The 23,622-nt window shown below is 45.0% G+C and overlaps 1 protein-coding gene across 1 annotated transcript in view; it reads right to left on the bottom strand.

Moving 5' to 3' along the window:
* The window catches only part of PPP2R2D (protein phosphatase 2 regulatory subunit Bdelta), a 51,783-nt gene that overhangs the window by 22,205 nt on the left and 5,956 nt on the right, over nucleotides 1-23,622 (bottom strand). The window contains exon 3 of the mRNA XM_056529364.1: nucleotides 10,189-10,286. Coding sequence (XP_056385339.1) covers nucleotides 10,189-10,286 — 98 coding nt within the window. The remainder of the gene's footprint in view (nucleotides 1-10,188; nucleotides 10,287-23,622) is intronic.

The following is a 23,622-nucleotide window of genomic DNA, read 5'->3' as shown; positions in this document are numbered from 1 at the left end:
GTGCCAGAACAGCAAAAATAACCCACATGCCATACCATTTTGGAAACTAGACCCCTTGGGGAACGTAACAAGGAATAAAGTGAGCCTTAATACCCCACAGGTGTTTCACAACTTTTGCATATGTAAAAAAAAAAAAAAAAATTTCACTAAAATGTGTGTTTCCCCCCCAAATTTCGCATTTTTGCAAGGGTTAATAGCAGAAAATACCCCCCAAAATTTGTAACCCCATCTCTTCTGAGTATGGAGGTACCCCATAAGTTGGCATGAAGTGCATTACGGGCGAAGTACAATGCTCCGAAGAGAAGGAGTGATATTTGACTTTTTGAGAGCAAATTTTGCTCGGGGGGCATGTCGCATTTAGGAAGCCCCTATGGTGCCAGAACAGCAAAAAAAAACACATGGCATACCATTTTGGAAACTAGACCCCTTGAGGAACGTAACAAGGAATAAAGTGAGCCTTAATACCACACACGGGTTTCACGACTTTTGCATATGTAAAAAAATATATATATATTTTTCACTAAAATGTGTGTTTCCCCCCAAATTTCACATTTTTGCAAGGGTTAATAGCAGAAAATACCCCCCAAAATTTGTAACCCCATCTCTTCTGAGTATGGAGGTACCCCATAAGTGGACCTGAAGTGCACTACGGGCGAACTACAATGCTCAGAAGAGGAGGAGCACCATTGAGCTTTTGGAAAGAGAATTCGTTTGGAATGGTAGTCAGGGGCCATGTGCATTTACAAAGCCCCCCGTGGTGCCAGAACAGTGGACCCCCCCCACATGTGACCCCATTTTGGAAACTACACCCCTCACAGAATTTAATAAGTGGTGCAGTGAGCATTTACACCCCACTGGCGTTTGACAGATCTTTGGGACAGTGGGCTGTGCAAATGTAAAATTACATTTTTCATTTTCACGGATCACTGTTCCAAAAATCTGTCAGACACCTGTGGGGCGTAAATGCTCACTGTACCCCTTATTACATTACATGAGAGGTGTAGTTTCCAAAATGGGGTCACATATGGGGGGTCCATTGTTCTGGTACCATGGGGGCTTTGTAAACACAAGTGGCCTTCAATTCCGGACAAATTTTCTCTTCAAAATCCCAATGGCGCTCCTTCTCTTCTGAGCATTGTAGTGCACCCATAGAGCACTTTACATCCACTTATGGGGTATGTTCTTACTCAGAAGAAATTGGGTTACAAATTTTGGGGGGCTTTTTTTATTTTCCCTTGTGAAAATGAAAAATTTAGGGTAACACCAGCATTTTAGTGAAAACATTTTTTTTTTTTTTCATTTTCCCATCCAACTTTAATGAAAATTTGTCAAACACCTGTGGGGTGTTCAGGCTCACTATACCCCTTGTTACGTTCCGTGAGGGGTGTCGTTTCCAAAATGGGGTCACATGTCTGTATTTATTGTTTTGTGTTTATGTCAGAACCGCTGTAAAATCAGCCACCCCTGTGCAAATCACCAATTTAGGCCTCAAATGTACATGGTGCGCTCTCACTCCTGAGCCTTGTTGTGCGTCCGCAGAGCATTTTACGCCCACATATGGGGTATCTCCGTACTCAGGAGAAATTGCGTTACAAATTTTGGGGGTCTTTTTTTTTTTTTTTACCTACCGTGAAAATAAAAAGTAAAGGACAACACCAGCATGTTAGTGTAAAAAAAAAAATTTTTTTTACACTAACAGGCTGGTGTAGACCCCAACTTTTCTTTTTTATAAGGGGTAAAAGGAAAAAAAGCCCCCAAAATTAGTAACGCAATTTCTCCCGAGTACGGAGATACCACATATGTGGCACTAAACTGTTTCCTTGAAATACGACAGGGCTCCGAAGTGAGAGCGCGCCATGCGCATTTGAGGACTAAATTAGGAATTGCATAGGGGTGGACATAGGGGTATTCTACGCCAGTGATTCCCAAACAGGGTGCCTCCAGCTGTTGCTAAACTCCCAGCATGCCTGGACAGTCAGTGGCTGTCCGGAAATGCTGGGAGTTGTTGTTTTGCAACAGCTGGAGGCTCTGTTTTGGAAACACTGCTGTACAATACGTTTTTTATTTTTTATTAGGGGGACAGTGTAAGGGGGTGTATATGTTGTGTTTTACTCTTTATTATGTGTAAGTGTAGTGTAGTGTTTTTAGGGTACGTTCACACTGGCGGGTTTACAGTGAATTTACCGCTAGGAGTTTGCGCTGCGGTACAGCCCAGCCCAAACTTGAAGCAGAAAACTTACTGTAAACCTGCCCGTGTGAATGTACCCTGTACATTCACATGGGGGGGCAAACCTCCAGCTGTTTCAAAACTACAACTCCCAGCATGTACTGACAGACCGTGCATGCTTGGAGTTGTACTTTTGCAACAGCTGGAGGCACACTGGTTGGAAAACCTTCAGTTAGGTTCTGTTACCTAACTCAGTATTTTCCAACCAGTGTGCCTCCAGCTGTTGCAAAACTCCCAGCATGTACTGATCGCCGAAAGGCATGCTGGGAGATGTAGTTATGCAACAGCTGGAGGGATCGCAACTACAACTCCCAGCATGCAGAGACAGCTGTTTGCTGTTTAGGCTTGCTGGGAGTTGCAGTTTTGCAACATCTGTAGAGCTATAGTTTAGAGACCACTGCATAGTGGTCTCCAAACTGTGGACCTCCAGATGTCTGGGCATGCTGGGAGTTGTAGTTTTGCAAGATCTGGAGGTGCACAGTATAGAGATCACTTTGCAGTGGTCTCAAACTGTAGACCTCCAGCTGTTGCAAAACTGCAACTCCCAGCAAGCCTAAACAGCTCTCTGGGCATGCTGGGAGTTGTAGTTTTGCAACATCTGGAGGGTTACAGTTTAGAGACCACTATAGTGGTCTCAGACTGTAGCCCTCCAGATGTTGCTAAGTAACTCACCGGCTTCCGTTGGATCCAGGGAGCTGCGTCGCGGTCCTCTTCTTCCGCCGATCGTCGCCCGCTGCCGCCGCTGATCGTCGCCGCTGCCGTCGCCGATGGGTAAGTGGATCTTCGGCGCCGGTCCCTGTCGGTTTCCCCATCCTGCCCCGCCTATTGTGGGTGGGCAGGACGGGGAAACCGAAAGTAAACCCCTCCGCCCCCGATCTGCTATTGGTGGTCGCGTCTAGACCACCAATAGCAGAGATAGGAGGGGTGGCAACTCTGCCACCTCACTCCTATCGCTACAGGGGGTTCGTGGGTGTCTAGGACACCCGCGATCCCCCTTCTATTCCGGGTCACCGGGTCACCATAGACCCGTATGACCCGGAATCGGCGCAAATCGCAAGTGTGAATTCACTTGCGATTTGCGCCGATCGCCGACATGGGGGGGTCTAATGACCCCCCTGGGCATTTGCGCGGGGTGCCTGCTGATAGATATCAGCAGTCACCCCGGCGCGATCCCCGCCCGGCGGGGACCGAAATTCCCACGGGCGTACAGGTACGCCCTTGGTCCTTAAGTACCAGGGAGCAAAGGCGTACCTGTACGCCCTTGGTCCTTAAGGGGTTAAGAGGCTAAACTGTTTTATGGTGTTAACTGTGCGGTAAAACTAATGTTATCTTTATTCTGTGGGTTGGTACGATTATGGCAATACCCAATTTATATATCTTATGTCCTTTTTCACAACAAGATCCTTTCTTTCTCCATAACTTATTGCATGAGGGTCTATTTTTTTTGAGGGACGAGTTGTACATTTTATTGGTACCATATTTGCGATGCATGCTACTTTTTGACCATTTTTATTCCACTTTTTAGACCAAAATTGGCAAATTAAAAAAAAAAAATTAACATGTCATTGACCATAGGATAAATATTGTTTTATAGTACAAGTCGTTACAAACGTGACAATACCTATTATGTAGTTTTATGATAATACAGAGCTTTATTGAGAAAGAGGCATTTATCTTATTTTTTATTTACACTTTATTGAAAAACATTTCTTTATACTTATTACACTGACTGTTTGCCTGTGAGATGCCGCCTATGGCTTCCATACTTTGCATACAGGAGGCCATCAGCTGGCCTCCTATTTCCATGGAAACTATCAGGTCCCCACGCTGACATAGCAGGGTCTCCTATGGGGACAGGGGGAGCCTCCCCCTGTCAATCCTATAGATTCTTTGGTCAGTACAGACCATGTCATCTATAGGGTTGATACTCCCCAGACCGGCGCTCTCTCTGTAGTTGCGGCAGGATCCCAGCTATGATTGACAGCAGAGTCACGCTGCTGATTTCATGGGCCACACCCCAGAGTGCAAAGAGAATGCAGGATGTATGGATACGTCCAGTTGTAAGAACATGTCAGCTGCAAGGACGTATGCATACATCCTGTAGCAGGAAAGGGGTTAATGCAGTGAACCTGAGCATATTTAAAAATAAATAAAAATGTATGTTTTTTGCTGCATTACCCCATTTGATGCAAACAGTCTGCTCTGCTGTCTTCATAAGCTCATCTTCCTGTCTAGTGTACATCCTATAATGGACTTCCTGTTCCGGAATACATTCTAGCCAACTATTTAGCCAACTAGTGCTGGGCGGTATACCGGTTCATACCGAATACCCAAGTTTTTTTCCTGTACGATATGAATTTTCCCCATCCCGCAATACCGGTTGGGTTGGGCCAATCCCCTTCCCCCTCGAATGAATGAATGATCAGCCGCAGCAGCTGTCCCCACATCGGGGAACTATTCATATGTGACCCGCAAGCGCCGCACTCTTCGTCCTCCTGTGAGTTGCGGGCCGCTGGAACTCTGTACTATACTAAATTTCCCTGTGCCCGGGCTACAAAAAAAAATAAAAAAAGGAGAGATTTTTTTTATACTTCCCATAAAATCTCTTTCTCAAAGGATCCATTGGGGGACACAGACCTTGGGTATATGCTGCTGTCTCTAGGAGGCTTGGCACTATGGTAACCAAAAAGTAGGCTCCTCCCAGCAGGATATTCCCGCCTCCAGGCCACTGAGCTATTCAGTTTTAGTCCCAGAGCAATAGGAGGAGACCGACAGGTCAAAAGAAAAAAAAAAAAAAAAAAACACCACATGAACTGTCCGAGAACCAGAAGAAAAATTAACTGAACACTGCCTTGGACAGATAACCAAATAGGAACCCCAGAAAAGCGCGGGAGCTGTGTCCCCCAATGGATCCTTCGAGAAAGAGACTTTACGGTAAGAATAAGAAATCTCCTTTTCTCTATCGGCTCCATTGGGGGACACAGACCTTGGAACATACCAAAGCCGTCCCTTGGGTGGGCTGAGAAAAAAGGTCAGGCAGTCGGCTGTACCACCGCCGCCTGCAACACTTTACGGCCCAGACTAGCATCAGCCTATACCAAGGTATGAACCTGGTAAAATCTCAAAAAAGTGTGCAAAGACGACCAGGTGGCCGCTTTACAGATCTGCGAGGCAGAGGCCTTGTTTCGAAGAGCCCAAGATGCCCCCACAGAACGGGTGGAATGAGCCGAAACCCTGAAGGGTGGGATCTTCCCCTTGCAGCGGTAAGCTTTCGAAATAGCAGATCGGATCCACCGAGAAATGGTGGCCTTGGAAGCAGGTTGTCCCTTTCGATGACCTTCCGTAAGGACGAAAAAAGAATCGAACTGACGAATGGAAGTCTGAACAGCCCGTACCACATCCAGTTTGTGGAGTAAGCGCTCCCTGGGGTGAGAAGAAGCGGGACAAAAGGACAATGTCCTCGTTGAGATGAAAAGCCGAAACGACCTTAGGTAAGAAGGACAGATCTGGCCGGAAAACAACCTTGTCCTGATGAATTATCAGGAAAGGAGAACGGCAGGAGAGAACTGCCAGTTCAGATACTCTAACAAAGTAATGGCTATAAAGAAAAGCCACTTTCCAGGATAGGAGGCGAAGGGGAACCTCCCTGAGAGGTTCAAAAGGTGCGTCTTGGAGAGCGCCTAGAACTAAGTACAAATCCCAAGGGGAGAAGGGGACCGGTAAGGAGGGACAGCGTGTGTCACGCCCTGAAGGAAGGTTCGGACATACAAATTGGAAGCAAAAGGACGCTGAAAGAATAGAAAGGGCCGAAACTTGACCCTTAAAGGGGTACTCCGCCCCTGGCATCTGGCAAAGGATAGGGCATAAGATGTCAGATCGCCGTGGTCCCGCTGCTGGGGACCCAGTGGATCGCCGCTGCAGCACTCCGCTATCATTACTGCACAGAGCGAGTTCGCTCTGTGCGCAATGACGATCGATACAGGGGCCGGAGCACGTGACGTCATGGCTCCGCCCCTCATGACATCACAGCCCATCCCCTTAATGCAAGTCTATGGTAGGGGGCGTGACGACTGCCACGCCCCCTCCCACAGACTTGTATTGATGGGGCGGGCCGTGACGTCACGAGGGGCGGAGCCGTGACGTAACGATGCTCCGGCCCCTGTATTGCCCGTCATTACGTGCAGAGCGATCTCGCTCTGCGCAGTAATGATTGCGGGGTGCTGCAGGAGCGATCCCCGGGGTCCCCAGCAGCGGGACCCTGGCGATCTGACATCTTATCCCTTATCCTTTGGATGGGGGATAAGATGTCTAGGGGCGGAGCACCCCTTTAAGGGAGCTGAGAGCCAGCCCTTGTTCCAACCCCAACTGCAAAAAGGAGAGGAGACTGGCAACGGAAATAGTAACTAGAGAAAAGGTAAGACCGCCAGGTACGGTGATACATTTTCGCAGAGGAGGGCTTGCGAGCCCTGAGCATGGTGCAAATTACCTAGGAAGAAAAACCGCAGGCCCTTAGAACCGCGGTCTCAACCGCCACGCCGTTAAATGCAGCGACTGTAAATTGGGGTGGCAAAGGGGACCCTGTGACAGTAGGTCTGGACGAAGTGGAAGACGGAACGGAACGTCGTCCAGGAGCCAGACCACGTCGGCTTACCATGCCCTTCGGGGCCGGTCTGGAGCCACCAGAATGGCGGGGACTCCTTCCGCCTCGAGCTTCCTCAGAACCCTGGGAAGGAGGGGGAGGGAACAGATCGAGCAGGACAAAGCCCGACCACGGAATTACTAGGGCATCCACGGCTAGAGCCAGGGGGTCCCTGGACTTTGACACAAACGTCAGAATTTTCTGGTTGTGTCGAGACGAAGAGATCCACGCCCGGGGTCCCCCAGAGGTCGTAGATCTGTGCGAACACCTCCGGAAGAAGAGACCACTCTCCGGGGTCGGCTGAGGACAGACTGAGGAAATCAGCTTCCCAGTTGATCACTCACGGAATGTGAATCGCCGAAATGGCCGGAACTTCGTGCTCCGCCCAGAGGAGGATCTTTGTCAGCTGCTGAGCTGCGAGTGCCGCCCTGCCGATTGATGTACGCCACAGCCGTGGCGTTGTCCGACTGGACACGGTGGCCCTGAAGCAGGGACTCCCAATGCTTCAGACAAAGATATATCGCCTTTAGTTCCAGGATGTTTATGGAAAGAAGGGCTTCTTGGGGAGACCAGAGGCCTTGGACGTCTGATCCTTGAAAACACCCCCCCAGCCCGACAGACTGGCATCTGTCGTGACCACCTGCCAGTGGAGGGGAAGGAACGAATGCCCCTGAAGAAGGGGGGAGCGGAGCCACCAGCACAGAGACAGACGGGTCCGAAGAGAGAGAGAACGAACGAACGAGAGAGCGAGAGAACGAACGAACGAGCGAGAGAACGAACGAACGAGAGAGCGAGAGAGCGAGAACGAACGAACGAGCGAGCACGAACGAACGAGAGAGAGAGCGAACGAACGAGAGAGAGAGCGAAGGAACGAGAGAGAGAGCGAAGGAACGAGAGAGAGAGCGAAGGAACGAGAGAGAGCAAACGAACGAGAGAGAGAGCAAACGAACGAGAGAGAGAGCAAACGAACGAGAGAGAGAGCAAACGAACGAGAGAGAGAGCGAAGGAACGAGAGAGAGAGCGAAGGAACGAGAGAGAGAGCGAAGGAACGAGAGAGAGAGCGAAGGAACGAGAGAGAGAGCGAACGAACGAGAGAGAGAGCAAACGAACGAGAGAGAGAGCAAACGAACGAGAGAGAGCAAACAAACGAGAGAGAGAGCGAACGAACGAGAGAGAGAGAGAGAGCGAACGAACGAGAGAGAGAGAACGAACGAGAGAGAGAGAGAGAGAGAACGAACGAGAGAGAGAGAGAACGAACGAGAGAGAGAGAGAGAGAGAACGAACGAGAGAGAGAGAGAGAGAGAGAACGAACGAGAGAGAGAGAGAACGAACGAGAGAGAGAGAACGAACGAGAGAGAGAGAGAGAACGAACGAGAGAGAGAGAGAGAACGAACGAGAGAGAGAGAGAGAACGAACGAGAGAGAGAGAGAGAACGAACGAGAGAGAGAGAGAACGAACGAGAGAGAGAACGAACGAGAGAGAGAACGAACGAGAGAGAGAACGAACGAGAGAGAGAACGAACGAGAGAGAGAACGAACGAGAGAGAGAACGAACGAGAGAGAGAGCGAACGAGAGAGAGAGCGAACGAGAGAGAGAGCGAACGAGAGAGAGAGCGAACGAGAGAGCGCCGATTGGTGGCTCAGTTTGCGCTCCTGCGGCTTGGTGGGCGGAGCTAACATCCGCCGGGCCGCCGAAGAAATACAGTAACTTAATAATGGCGCCCGCTCCGAACCCCGAGCACACACGCCCCCTGTAGTGAACTCCTATGCACCAGGGGGACGGAGCGGGCGAAGTAAGATGAAAATGAAAGTAAAAGGTGCGCAAGTCCGCAGTTAAGAAGCCTCCGGCGCGTACATTTCCACACAGACTGCCCAGATAAAGTGCCCCTCTACTGTGAACACACTGCTCCCCCATATAATAAAAAAAAAACAGTCCCCCTGAAGGGAAAAATACAACTATTACATGGCCAGCCCCAGCTTCAGGAAGAATAGTGGTCCAAAACAGGGGTCTCCAGCTGTTGCAAGACCTAAGGAGAAAGAAAAAAAAAAACTCACCTGTGCTGAAGAACTTACCTAAAGAAGTCTTCAGAATGTAGTCTTCAGTCAGCATTGTCACCTGCAGCAAGCCAAGCTCATAGCGAGGCGAACAGGGAGATAGGGGGACCCAGACCCATGAGGTACAACCCCCAAGCGCTGACCGTTGGCGAGAGGGGGTTAACAGTACATCCAAGATGCCTGCCACTTCTCGCAATGGGGAAACAGTGAACCGCAGTTCCTGAGTCCCCACCTAAAATCAGAAAGAAAAAGGAATAAAGCACTAACACATTCCCTAAACCTTAAAAATAAAAAATATGAGACCTGGTCTGGAGAACTCCAGACCAGTGTCTACCTCCTTAAGACACTAAGCTAAAACTGATTAGCTCAGTGGCCTGGAGGCAGGGATATCCTGCTGGGAGGAGCCTACTTTTTGGTTACCTTAGTGTCAAGCCTCCTAGAGACAGCAGCATATACCCAAGATCTGTGTCCCCCAATAGAGCCGATAGAGAAACAAACAAAATAAACTAACTCACCTTCCTACGTCACAGAGCCGTCAGCCTATCAGCGGCCACAGCAGTGTCCCACCTCGGGCCAGTGATAGGCCGAGGGCACTGTCATGTAAGAAGCCGTCTGGCTCCTTACATGACAGTGCGCTCAGCCTATCACTGACCGAGGCGGGACATTGCTGCGGCCGGTGATAGGCTGACAGCTTGGACGTTCCCATCCCCAGCGTGAGGCAGTTACCGGAGCAACGGGGAACGTAGGAAGTTTATTTTAATTTTGAAGCCCGGGCACATGCCCGCAACTCACAGGAGGATGAGGAGAGCGGTGCTTGCGGGCAACATGATTAGTTCCCCGATGTGGGGCACAGCGCAGTGCTGGGCTGAGAAACAGCACCCACGGGTCACACCATTAAGTACCGTGGAACTGCCATAATGTACAAAAATACTGTGATACACATTTTTGGTCATACCGCCCAGCTCTATAGCGAACTATCTCCATCCCGCTGCACCATCTTGACTTTATACAGGAAGTCTGGTACAATTTGAGCTAATGAAGTCTGAGCAGACCTATCGCATGGAAGGCATAAAAGACCAAAAAAAGGTAGTAAAGTCACTTTATTCACCAATATATGTTAATTTATTCGAACGTTGAAAATAGGTTTCATAGAATGACAACCCCTTTAAACATGCAAATACAGTGGGAAAGCTGTGACCCTTCAAGGGTTGATACTTCAATGTCAAAACATACATTACATCACAAATCTCTAGAAAGCAAATACAGACCTCCTGTTCCCTTTGAAATATGACAACTCTTCCGCCTTTGTCTCCTGTTGCTAACAGATCCCCAGAGAAGTTGAATTCGACAGTAGAAATAATATCAGCTGTAAGAAAAAGACAACAAATGAGTTAGGATGACATATCAGAATTATGGAGCTCACCGGCAACATCTATTTAAGGTTCGGCTCACATGTGAGTCAAGGCTTCTGTTCTTGACAGATTAATCCAGGAAGCATCACATGTCTAAATGAAAGCCACTGGGGGAGAGCAAATCCTGTGTAGTGGAAGAGTGGTGCAGTTGCCCATAGCAACCAGACTGCTTTTTTCAGATGTCTTTTTAATAAAATTAAAGCAGCAGCAATCTGATTGGTTGCTATTAATTGTGCTCAACGGATTCCAGTGACTTATAGGTTCTATCAGGTTCCATAACAGCCGAGAAAGGCTTTGCTTGCCAAAACGCCTTCTGTAAACCCCGATACCATGTAAATCAAATACTTTCAAGATTGCATTATATTTAGCGGGTGCTGGGTTTCATAACGGGGTCAGTCATTTTAAATCAGTGGTCTCAATTTTGGCCCTCCAGATGTTGCAAAACTTCAACTCCCAGCATGCCCGGACAGCTGGGAGTTGAAGTTTTGCAACATCTAGAGGGCCAAAATTCGAGACCACTGCTTTAGGGTGCGTTCACACTGAGTAATTCAAGAGGAATTTACTCGCGTAATTCCTCTTGAATTCTCTGCTCCAAATTAATTCACATCTCCTCTGCCCATTGACCTAAAGGTATTCCAGGCAAAAAGGCAAAAATTTTTTTTTTTTTTTTTTATATCAACTGGCTCTAGAAAGTTAAACAGATTTGTAAATTAGTTCTATTAAAAAAATCTTAATCCTTTCAGTACTTCTGAGCTTCTGAAGTTAAGGTTGTTCTTTTCTGTCTAAGTGCTCTCTGATGACACCTGTCTCGGGAAACGCCCAGTTTAGAAGAGGTTTGATTCTAAACTGGGCGTTTCCCGAGACACGTGTCATCAGAGAGCACTTAGAAAAGAACAACCTTAACTTCAGAAGCTCAGAAGTACTGAAAGGATTAAGATTTTTTTTAATAGAAGTAATTTACAAATCTGTTTAACTTTCTGGAGCCAGTTGATATTGATATATATATATATATATATATATATATATATATATATATATATATATATATATATATATATATATATATATATATATATATATAAATAAAAAAAGTGTGGAATTCGCACGGAAATGGCTGAAAAACCCTTCACTTTCTCCCCCATTTCCGTGCTAACTTCGTGCAAAAAAAATAAATAAATTCTGCCCGTTAATCGGCGTGAATTCCTCTTGATTTGCTCAGTGTAAACACACCCTTAAAGCACCATGCTATTCATATGATGGAACTGCCAGAGCCTCCTTTACACATCCTTATAGTGTGTCTGGCCTATTAATATTTTTTTTGTGTTCACTGGGGGGCAGATCAGAGCATTTGGGGATTGGTGGTGCACTTCTGAGGCCTCAATTCCATTTACTACTTTGGGGATAAGGGAGCCTGTGTTTGGCCATTACTGTTGCTCCTATAGCAAAGTATAGAGCTGAGGTCAAAGGGAACTGCTATTCTCTTCATAAGTGAAGGTCACACCACTACTAATCCCACCTTTAGCATCTATCCTATAGATACCGTGCGATGAAACAAGTATTAGAAGAATAGTTGTCAACCATAGTCTGGAAAGCTATGACTACAACAGGATGCTGAATGCCCAGATGGCTACTTTGACCTCTCTACTATTCTGCGCAGGAGACTTTTGAAATTACTTTTCTACACTATGGAGTAGGGCAGGATATCTGGACATGGTAAGAAACCTTATTTTACCCTATATAACATGTTGCCATCAGTTATATGGGGTACAATCTTGTGACCGGCCATAAATCTCGCTGTGCAGCTAAAGGTCTACACCACCTCTACCTGCAATGCTAAAGTATACGATCAGTAGAACAATTAAAATACGTAGGTACAGTAACTTTATAAAACATGTACAGACACAAAGAAACACGCCCCAAGTTGTGCCTGAAAATAACACACCCCATAAATGCTGACTGAGACGAATAGTAAAAATACAGAGACAAATTTAATTATATATACTAAAGGCTATGGAATGAAAGGATACTGTTCTAGCTGAAAACAGATCCCATGACTGTGGAAGTGACGGATCCATGTTTTATGGCGGATCCCTGTTCTTGTGATCTCAAAAACCGTTAGAGCCTTACACCAGAATGGCATGGTGGGACACGCTGCTGATGGGGGATAAGTGTTAGGCTATGTTCACACGGCCAAAAATTGCAGAATGTCCGCACATTTCAATGTTCCGGCGGGCGCTAGGACTGATTGGAAATACGCCATCTCAGACAGCAATGCATTTTCGAGCGGAAGCTGCAGAGTGAGTAGTCAAGTATATTGTTTCCGTGAACGCCAGAATCAGCCAGTATCTCACAACAGAAACATCTGCATGAAATTCTGCTGTGTACACAATGCAGCAGAATCCGATTGAAATCTGTGTGTTAATTTTACTACCCGATCCTCTCCTTTGAGTCAGGAGGCGCCATTTAAATTGGATCAGTGTTTCCCAACTAGGGTGCATCCAGATATTGCAAAACTCCCAGCATGTCAGTCTGGATATGCTGGGAGTTGTAGTTGCTGGGAGCTGAAGGCACCCTGGTCGGGAAACACTGCATTAGATGGTTGGCCTGTCCTGTCCTGCCCTTTTTCTTATGTGTAAGGCCAGCTTTGGTATATTTTTTTTCATAAACTGTTCATGTTGCAGATTGTCTTAGATCCCCAAATGCACTGTATATGTTGCTTGACAGGTCCAAATAAGAAAGTATCAGGTTATTGCTCAATGTATTGTGCTTTCTGACAAACTCCCTTATGCTATATCTGTATTATATTGTAGAGTTATACAGTAGCTATTATGTGGGATACTTTGATCTGTGCCGAATCTTGACGTTCCTCCAAAGCCAATAAAACACAAACTTACGCAAAACAACATTTTTCACAGTGGATCTGCGCACAAATCAGCCAGGAATCCAAGTTACATGATATTTTGCTGCGGATTTACAGCATCTTTTCACCTCTGCTACATCTAAAGATTCATTGCACATTCATAGCTGCATGAAATAAGTTTTCCGCAAGTGGATGAGTTCTGTAAAATCTCCCTCAATTGTCTAGTTCTGTAACCGCCACCCATCTTGCCTGTGCAAATCTGCAGGTAAAAGTCAGCAGAAATCCTGACCCATGTGAATTCATCATTAATAGATGAAAAAGGAGACAAAAGCGCATTGTGGTTTTGCAAATACGAGTTATGCAAGTTTATTACCACCCAGAAAATGAGCACCTCCGTTTAATGACATCACCGGCTGAAAGGTTACACACCCTGTTCTCAATAGCAGATGTCAGGACCTCAATGTGCCTACACATCTCAATGCCATACTAAGGGAATGTGCAGAAAGGAAATACACAAGCTCACTGAATATTTCATATTCCAGATGCCTGCAAAATTGTATTCGGCCCTGTTCACACATCAGCATCAATCCTGACATGAATTTCCACAACAAAAACCTGAGGTAGACGTCTGGACTCCTACTGCGGCAGCAGCAGATTCAAAGAATGAATACATATGGAGCAGATTCTCTGCGTTTTAGTCCAAAATAAGTAACATTCCGCTTAATTCCCTGCATTAAAAAAAATAAAATAAATAAAAGATACATATGCGCAGAAGTGAAAAACCCAAATCACATTCATGGGATACGGCCTGTCAGATTTGGGCATGGAAACCGTGTCAAATTTAACATGTGTGACCAGGGCCTTGAAATTTAAGCTATGTCTCTGGCTATGAGCAGAGGGCACAGTCTGCTGCTCCTCATCAGCCACTTCAGGGCAGGGAAAGCCCAACTGCAGCATTTACCAAGACTGAATGGAAGTTTGGAGTGGTTAAAAAAAAAAAATTACAAAATAAATCAGTTATTCTCTATCTAAAGAGTAAATGATAGCTTACCCTATAATGTGTCCCTGTTCTTTATTAAAAACGTCATGTCACAGATATGTAAAAAATTATAATCGGTCGGAGTCTCAATGCAGAGATTTCACTTCACTCCCCAATTGATCTGTGAATGGGCCCTTTCTTTCATTTCACTTTTTCAATTTTATTCTTCCAGTCAGAAAAACTAGTTACACCAAAATAATGATTTATTTATAATAAAAAAATAAAAAATTATATATAAATAAATAGAACTTTTTATCCTATGCATTGCATATTCTGGCACCAATATCACTGGTGAGGGATTTTTTTTTTTGGTTACATACAACTGTGTGTTCACTTTTAGGGAGGCGAGAGAAAAAAAAAATTGTTCACGTCATTCCTTCCCTGCAGGAAAAGCAAAGTTTGTATATTTTAAACTTGAAAACTTGGAAACTTCCACACACAGCAATAACATTTTTTATTTTTTTGTAGTTTACATTTTAATAAAAAAAAAAAATATATGGGACAAAGAGGGAACGATTAGAATGAAACAAATTTTTCAATTTTTTTAACCAGGGGGTTTGAAGCATGCTCACGAGCTTAGCACGCTTCATACCTGGTGAGTTCCGGATGCTATCAGCAGCCACGGCCCACAGTTAATGCTGGACGTCGCCGATTAGGCCAATGCCCGACATGTACTCTAGACCCTGCAATCAAAGTTGATCGCTGCATCTAAATTCAGGTTAGCTAAATGCCAGTTAGCTCAGCTGAGCCGATTAAGACATCTGCGGTAAAATTTCAGGTCCTGATCAGCTGAGTCAACAGCGTGAGGGCCCATTTCCTGCCCCCTCCCTGTCTGATCAATGCTCTGAAGCTCAGGACAGGCCGTTAATAGCCAACATGTGGCCGGCTATTAATCCTTTAGATCGCCACTGTCAAAGCTGACAGCGGCATCTAAAAGGACCTTTGAACAGTCCCTGGTGGTCCACTGGGGTGGATCGCATCCCCACAGCGTGATCGCAGGGAGGGCGATCCACTTCTGGAGGTAGCCGAAGGGCTTACCTCACCTGCAGACTATCAATCGAGCACCGGGCACACCAATCAATTTAGTTAGTTTAGAATCTAACTATTCTTCCTAAAAGTCCCCTAAGAGGACTAATAAAGTGTGTATTAAAAAAAAAAAAAAAAAAAAAAAAACATTAACCCCATCCATATTAAAAGTTTAAATCCCCCCCCTTTCCCAAATTCCATATAAAAAAATATGTCAATAAAAATTAACATATGTGGTATCGCCACGTGTGTAAATGTCCAAACTATACAGATATATAACGTGCAAACCCCTCAGACTCCCCCCATGTCGGCGATCACCGCAAATTGTCAATTCAGACCGGCAAACTGCGGCGATTCCAAGTCATACAGGTCTCCGGTGACCCGGAAATAAGGGGGAATCGGGGTTGTCCAAGACACCCCCCGATCGCCCTGATGGGATAGGAGTGAGGTGGCACGGGTGCTATCCCTGCTATTGGTCGGTCAGAAGAGACACACCAATAGCAGATTGGGGGTGGGGGTTAGAGTTCGGTTCCCCGCTCTGCCCACCCACTGTCTGGGCAGAGCAGGTGAACCGTGGTGTGATCGGAGCCAGTACGTCGCCGAGGACGGCGATGCGGCTCCCTAGTGCGGCGATGACATGCTGCGATCCTACAGAAGCCGGTGAATTGTTGCTTAGCAACATCTGGAGGGCTACAGTGTGGAGACCACTATACAGTGGTCTCTAAATTGTAGCCCTCCAGATGTTGCAAAACTACAACTCCCAGCATGCCCAGAAAGGTGTTTGCTGTGTGGGCACTGGGCATGCTGGGATTTGCAGTTTTGCAACAGCTGGAGGGCACCAGTTTGGAGATCACTGTGCAGTGATCTCTAAACTGTAGCCCTTCAGATCTTGCAAAACTACTACTCCCAGCATGCACGAACAGCGAACTGCTGTCTCGGCATGCTGGGAGTTGTATTTGCGTACCTCCAGCTGTTGCATAACTACATCTCCAACTACCCTTTGGCGATCAGTACATGCTGGGAGTTGTAGTTTTGCAACAGCTGGATGCACACTGTTTGGAAAATACTGAGTTAAGTAACAGAACCTAACTGAAGGTTTTCCAACCAATGTGCCTCCATCTGTTGCAAAAGTACAACTCCCAGCATGCACGGTCTGTGAGTGTATGCTGGGAATTGTAGTTTTGCAACAGCTGGAGGTTTGCCCCTACCATATGAATGTACAGGGTACATTCACACGGTCGGGTTTACAGTGAGTTTCCTGCTTCAAGTTTGAGCTGCAGCAAATTTTACGCCGCAGCGCAAACTTCTAGCGGGAAACCCACTGTAAATCCCTGGCAGTGCGAATGTACCCTTACATACTACACCAACACATAATAAAGGGTAAAACACCACATATACACTCCCTTACACTGTCCCCTCAATAAAAATGAAAAACGTATCGGACGGCAGCGTTTCCAAAACGGAGCCTCCAGCTGTTGCAAAACCACAACTCCCAGCATTTCCGGACAGCTACTGACTGTCCAGGCATGCTGGGAGTTTAGCAACAGCTGGAGGCAACCTGTTTGGGAATCACTGGTGGAGAATATCCCTAATTTAGTCCTCAAATGTGCATGGTGCTCTCCCACTTCGGAGCCCTGTCATATTTCAAGGAAACAGTTTAGGGCCACATATGGGGTATTTCCGTACTCTGGAGCAATTGCACTACAAATTTTTCTTTCATTTACACAGCCGACTAACAAAAAAAGTCCTCAAACACCTGTGGGTTTTTGCTGTTCTAGCACCATAGGGGCTTCCTAAATGCGACCCAAAAAACCATTTCAGCAAAATTAGCTTTCCAAAAGCCAAATGTGACTCCTCCTCTTCTGAGCATTGTAGTTTGCCCACAGAGCATTTTACATCCTAACATGGGGTATTTCCATCCACAGAAGAGATGGGATTACAAATTTTGGGGGGCATTTTCTCCCTCTACCCTTCGTAAAAAATTGAAATTTTTTGGGAAAAAAACTGCACTTAAAAAAATATTGAATTAACACAACCGACTTTAACGAAAAGTCAAACACCCTTGGGATGTTAAAGAGTAGCTCCCACAATCTTTAAAAAAAAAAATAAATAAATAAAAAAGTTGTCCCTACCTAGTGCTAATCTATCCCTAATCCCCTCCCTGCCTTTTAAAAATTGTTTCCTACCTATAAATGTATTCGGCTGCCGGCTGTAGCTCTGCCAGAAACAGACTTCCTTAGCAAACTTCCTTAACATCACCGACGCCTGCTGGACGCCGACTTCCGCCCTCACCTCATCTATGCTGTGCTGTCGGGAGAACACATACATGAGCGGCCAATAGCATGGCAGGCTGCGTCAGGGTCTCCTCCCTGTTTAGCAGATCATGTGCTACCCAGGGAGGAGTAGTATAGGAGCATCGACGACCTGCCGTGCAAGATATCCCTGCCGGGGGCGGGCTGCGCGCGAGACCAGTGAGCGCAGCCGCGGCGTTCGCAGCGCTTGCTACTGCCTGCCTGATTGACAGGCAGGGAGCGAGCGAAGGCTGACTGGACTGAATTAGGACCGATTGCCCAGCCAGCATCGGTCCTAATTCAGTCGCGACGTCACGACGGGCTGCAGCCAGCCACCAGGAGGGAGACCCCCTAGTGGCAGTTTTTCAAGTGTAAAATAAAATATTTTAAACAAAAAATAAATAATGGATATATATTAGAGATATGTTGAAGTACTACAACAGATCCAAAAAAAAAAAAAGTTTAGTGGCAGTGCCCATTTAAGGCTCACTGGACACCTTGCTACGTGCCTTGAGTGGTGTAGTTTCGAAAATAGTATGCCATGTGTTTTTTTTTTTTTGCTGCTATGGCACCATAAGGGGCTTCCTACATGCAACATGCCCCCCAAAAACCACGTCAGCAAAATTCACTCTCCAAAATCCTATTGTCGCTTCTTCCCTTCTGAGCCCGCCTAACACTTTACATACACAAGGTATTTTTCTCCTATTACCCCTTGTAAAAATTCAAAAACTGGGTCTACAAGAACATGTGTAAAAAAAAAAAAAAATTAAGATTTGGAATTCTCTCCTTCACTTTGCTGCTATTCCTGTGAAATACCTAAAGGGTTAAACTTTCTGAATGTCATTTTGAATTCTTTGAGGGGTGCAGTTCCTATAATGGGGTCATTTATGGAGTATTCCTAATATGAAGGCCCTTCAATTCCACTTCAAAACTGAACTGGTTCCTGAAAAGTTCCTATTTTGAAAATTGTGAAAATTTGAAAATCGCTGCTTAACTTTGAAGCCTTCTGATGTCTTCCAAACATGCAAACATAAAGCAGACATATTGTATATATGAATCAATATAAAATTCATTTGGAATGTCTATTTTCCTTACAAGCAGAGAACTTCAAAGTTAGAAAAATGCAAGATTTTCAAATTTTTCATGACATTTTTGAATTTTTTCATCAAGAAATGATGCAAGTATCGATGAAAATTTACCACTATGTTAAAGTAGAATACCTCACGAAAAAAAAAAAAAAATCTCGGAATCAAATTCATAAGTAAAAGCATCCCAGAGTTATGCTTAAAGTGACAGTGGTCAGATGTGCCAAAAATGCTCTGGTCCTTAAGGTGAAAATGGGCCTGGCCCTTAAGGAGTTAAATAGAATAATGTAATCAAAAACAAACAATCACATGTGCACCACGTGCGTAAATGTCCGAACTATTAAAATATAAGGTTAATGAAACTGCATGTTCGAGGCGTACACATAGAAAAAAGCAATCAAAAAGTCCCATAAAAAAGGTACTGATAAAAACTACAGACCACGGTGTAAAAAACAAGTCCTCAACCCCAGATGCTGAAAAAATTAAAAGTTATAGGGGTCAGAAGGACAATTAGTTTTTTTTAGTAGCATAACAAAACAAAACCTACATTAAATTGGGTATCCTTATAACCGTATGAAGCTCCAGAATAAAGATGAAGATTTTATCGAAAAGTGCACTGCACAGAAACAGAAGCCCCCAAATGTTACAAAATGGTGTTTGTTTTTGTTTTCAATTTCACCTCACAAATATTTTATTTTTGGTTTTGCTGTAGATTTTGTAATGAAAGGATTGATGTCATTACAAAGAATTAGTGGTGGAAAAAAAAAAAAAAATAAATAAAAAAAAACAAGCCCTTATATGGGTCTGTAGGTGCAAAATTGAAAGTGTTCTGATTTTACGAAGGGGAGGAGGAAAAAACTAGAGGAGTGCAAAAACAAAAATTGGTTAGGTCCTAAAAACCAAGATGGGTTTGGTTCGAAGGGGTTAAATAAAACATATACATTTATTTATTCATTTTGTTGTCCCCCTAGGGGATTTGAACACGCAGTTGTCTATGCCAGTGTAAGAAAAGTCCTATTCTATAATCTGCCTGTGACTCCTGTAGTACTGATTATTATAAAAGGTGCCCACTAAAATGATTGGTTCACTAATACATGGGTATGCCCAAGCCTGTCTTTGCAGAGTTTCCACTGGGACTACTAGCAGCGGGCCCCAAAATGGGCACCCCTACACCATTCACTTACTGTAGCAGAGCAATAAGATATAGGTTACCCAGAGTAAGAATGACTTGAGGTGCAAAAAAAACTGAGGTGCTTCTCGAGAAACCAGCAAAGGCAAGAGAGTCTGAAGGAATAGCGCATAAAGCTAGCCACAGACAAAACCATCTATCTGGACATCAAAAGGTTAAATCAGAAGCATTTACAACCATGCTAGATGCGCAAGATATTTCCTCTCCCAACATGTGATCAGACCAGAAACACTAGTGACTCCTCAAAAGCTAAACATACCTGGTATTAGCAGGAAAATCTTTTACAGAAGGGGTTGTCCACATGGGACGACTGAATGCTACATTAATGCTCAAAGCAAAGACCAGTCATGACATAGGGTGACTTATGGTGGATTCACCCGATCAGACATGATGTCCTCTATCCTTTTGGATAGGGGATAACATGTCTAGAGGCAGAGTACACCTTTAAATGTACCCTCTATCTCACCATTAACATAGGATCAGCCAGATTTCTCCATGTTAAACCAATATATTTTTTAGGTATCACAAATCTAACCTCACACAACCTAAATACTGTTGGTAAAGAGGTAATCAACACCAAGAACTTGGGGAAAAGCGCAAGTAAAGGACCAATGTCCTGAAGTGAAATATAGCTGGCAAAGTTAACAGGTTAATGCAGTTTCACCCCACTATGGAAATACAAGAAATACAGGAATTTGTGGGATGGGAAGAGAGCAGAATATATTTGAGCACTATTTTGAAAGATGTTGGTGCCTTGTGAAGGGAATGTGATATCCCAGAGAGGCAATGTTATAAATATCTGGTGGAGAAATGCTGGAAATAAAAGCCACAAGAGTTGCTCTGTTTTGTAAAATGTTTTTTTTTTCTCCTCTTTTCCTGAATTGCAAACAATCTAGGGCTTATAGACAAATATCCAGGGGTCAACAAATTAACCTCAAGTTGTAATGTAAGGATAAATGGTCCAATATTGGGGTGATTCCAGAAGATATCTGTGAAGGCCTCATACAAGGTTTATGGTGATTTCTCATACTCCAGGTTACTATAATAGATGCACAGGAAAAAGCAAAATGTGGGGAGGACAATACTGGACTAATGTTTCTTATACATGTTGTCTTGAACTGTTAAGATACTGAAATCATGGAATGGATAAACATTGGATTCTTCAATTATATTGAATCTATCACTGTACATTTTGATCTGTTGAATCCCCCCAAATTTTTTTTTTTTAAATGAAGATGTGTTCCACTATAGCAGAGATCTGACACCCAGTGCTCCTGTATTTGTAAGGACCATGTCACTCATGACTACAGCCTCTTAGATGTTTACATACATCAGGCTGAGAATCCATTCTTTCTTGCACACGCTGTACTATTAATAGCAACTGCTGCAGCGTGTCTCATTCAAGTGAGCAGGATAACACTGCAGTGCCTTTCACCGCCGCTACAAATAGTACAGCATGTGCAAGGAAGAATACATTTGCAGCCCAACCTTGAAGCTGTGACACTGCCCTGACCTACAGCCTCTCCAAAGAACTGAACGGCGGAGATGGTGGGAGTCAGACTCCTGCCAGTCTAATATAGATGGCCTATGCTTCAGTTAAGCCATACTTTTTAAAGGCTTGAGAATCCCCTTTATAATGCAATAATAAATGCTGCATTCATCTTTACTCTCTGGTTGGATTGGGTTTAAAGTTAACCAGAGTGCTCCTCTCCAGCAACTTCAGACACTTGAACCAATGAAGCCGATCACCTTGCTTTACGACTCACGGGCAATGAAGTAGTGTGCTATCCTCACTGGTGCTATATGAATGCACCCAAAGCTGCTAGAGATGAATTCTGAACTCCCCACCAGTAAATGTTAGACATAATGCAGGAAAGGGCAGAATTAAAGTACTACGGAAAAAGTCTTTTTTGTAAAAAAAAAAAAAATGAATTTGTAAGCAAAATTCCCATTGTGTCAGGTATTTAATTTTTCTTTCTCTTAAAGACATCTACTTTCCTGCCCCTTCGGTGCCTGTTTTCCCAATGGGGTCCCCAGTGCATTCCTCTTTCGGGTTTCCTGTGGTCAAGATGTCATGCTGCAGCTTAAAAAATAGTTGGCTGCATGAACGTCCAAGCCTCGGCCACTGATTGGCTGAGCGGCAATCTGATGTATTGAGTCCCCGGAACCAGGAAGAAGACAGATGGGGCTCAACACATCAGACTGCCACCTAGCCAATCACTGGCAGAGGTGGGACATCATTGCAACCAGCAATTCGCTGAGCTGTAGCATGGAGTACTGACCACAGGGAACCAGGACAACTGAGGCAGGATTTAAAGGAGAACTCCAGACCATAAAAATTGTCCCCCATAGTGCCGGCAGTAAAAAAATAAAGATGTACATACCTTCCTCCGCTCCCCCAGGTCCTCCGGTAACTGGCTCCGGTCTCCTCTGCGACACACTTCCTGGCTGCTGGTGCGCTGCGGCTGGTGATTGGCTGATTCGTCCGACCACCAGCAACCAGGAAGTGGATTGCGGCGGAGACCGGAGACGGTTACCGGAGGCCCCGGGGGAGCGGAGGAAGGTATGTGCATCTATTTTTTTTAAGCCTATCCCAGATTACTCCTTTAATGTAGGCATGTCCTGAGACAGATTGACAGGTTCTCTTTTGCTGTATTGAAGTACTGTTTATAGATTGCGAAATTTTATAAAGAAAGAAAAACACAAAAAGGTGATAGATTTGTCATGGTGCCTGGCGAATATGATACACTGTCCCTAGAATTAGAACAGGGCTTGTGCACAATACTTTCCAGACGAAGGAAACCTCATAGGCAGCACCACGAGTGGGAGGCATATGGCTGAGACGCTACCGGCTGGGACAGCCCGGGACTTCTCAGAGCACCTCTTTAGCAAGAACTTACTGTACATCAATTGGAAAGCTACGTTCGGGAACAGATCGGATTGTACAGGTACAGAAACATTGTAGTAAGACATGCTGTATAATAAGATTACATTAAAAGTCCTATAGCGCCAACTATAAATGTTTATAATACTGGAGAGCAAACGGTACGGGAATCAGGGGCCCGTACATATAGTCAGGCAGCAGTAGGAACATCCCCTGCACATCCTCATTAAAGCGCTAGTGTACATTGTTATCTTAGAGTTACCATGGTGCCTGCAGAGTATCACACACGGTCCCTAGAATAAGAACAGGGCTTGTGCACAATACTTTCCAGGCAGCGTACTGTCCCATCTCTTGATGGCCAAGTCAGTATTAGTCAGTTCTTAGATATATATGCATTGGCCAAGTGCTAGGATAGTCTATAAAAGTCTGATTGCTGGGGTTCACAAACCCCAAACAATTTGCATTATATCCCAAGTACACCACTAGAAAAGATTCACTACAAAATCCCCTTCTCCCAGGAGACAGAACATGTCCTGACCAAGCTGTTCCGTCCTGGCTTGGAGAACTCTCCCCGCACATAAGTGGCCGTCCTTACTCAGCTTCCTGTCACTGCTCGGTCCTAGGCAGCTGCTTCCCTGTGAGTGTGGTCAGTAGTGGTCTGCTTGGGAGAGAATACCATTTCCCAGAAAAATTGCTCCCTACTGAGACAATGACATTCCTGAGGAGCCCCATTTTTTCCTCTCTTATTACATAAAGCTTAACTTCACGACTCCAAACTTCTGCTTTAGTAGAGTTTTTTTTCATTCCTATGAAATAATTGTGAATCATTCTCCCTACTTGATTGACAACTGGGAGTTCCCATTCTCTGATGTCCCTTCACAGTCTCAACCGGGCTGCACTGACTGACCAATGCCAA

Source organism: Hyla sarda, chromosome 7 (genome assembly GCF_029499605.1).
Source record: "Hyla sarda isolate aHylSar1 chromosome 7, aHylSar1.hap1, whole genome shotgun sequence".
Lineage (NCBI taxonomy): Eukaryota > Metazoa > Chordata > Amphibia > Anura > Hylidae > Hyla > Hyla sarda.
This window is presented reverse-complemented; position numbering and strand designations above follow the sequence as displayed.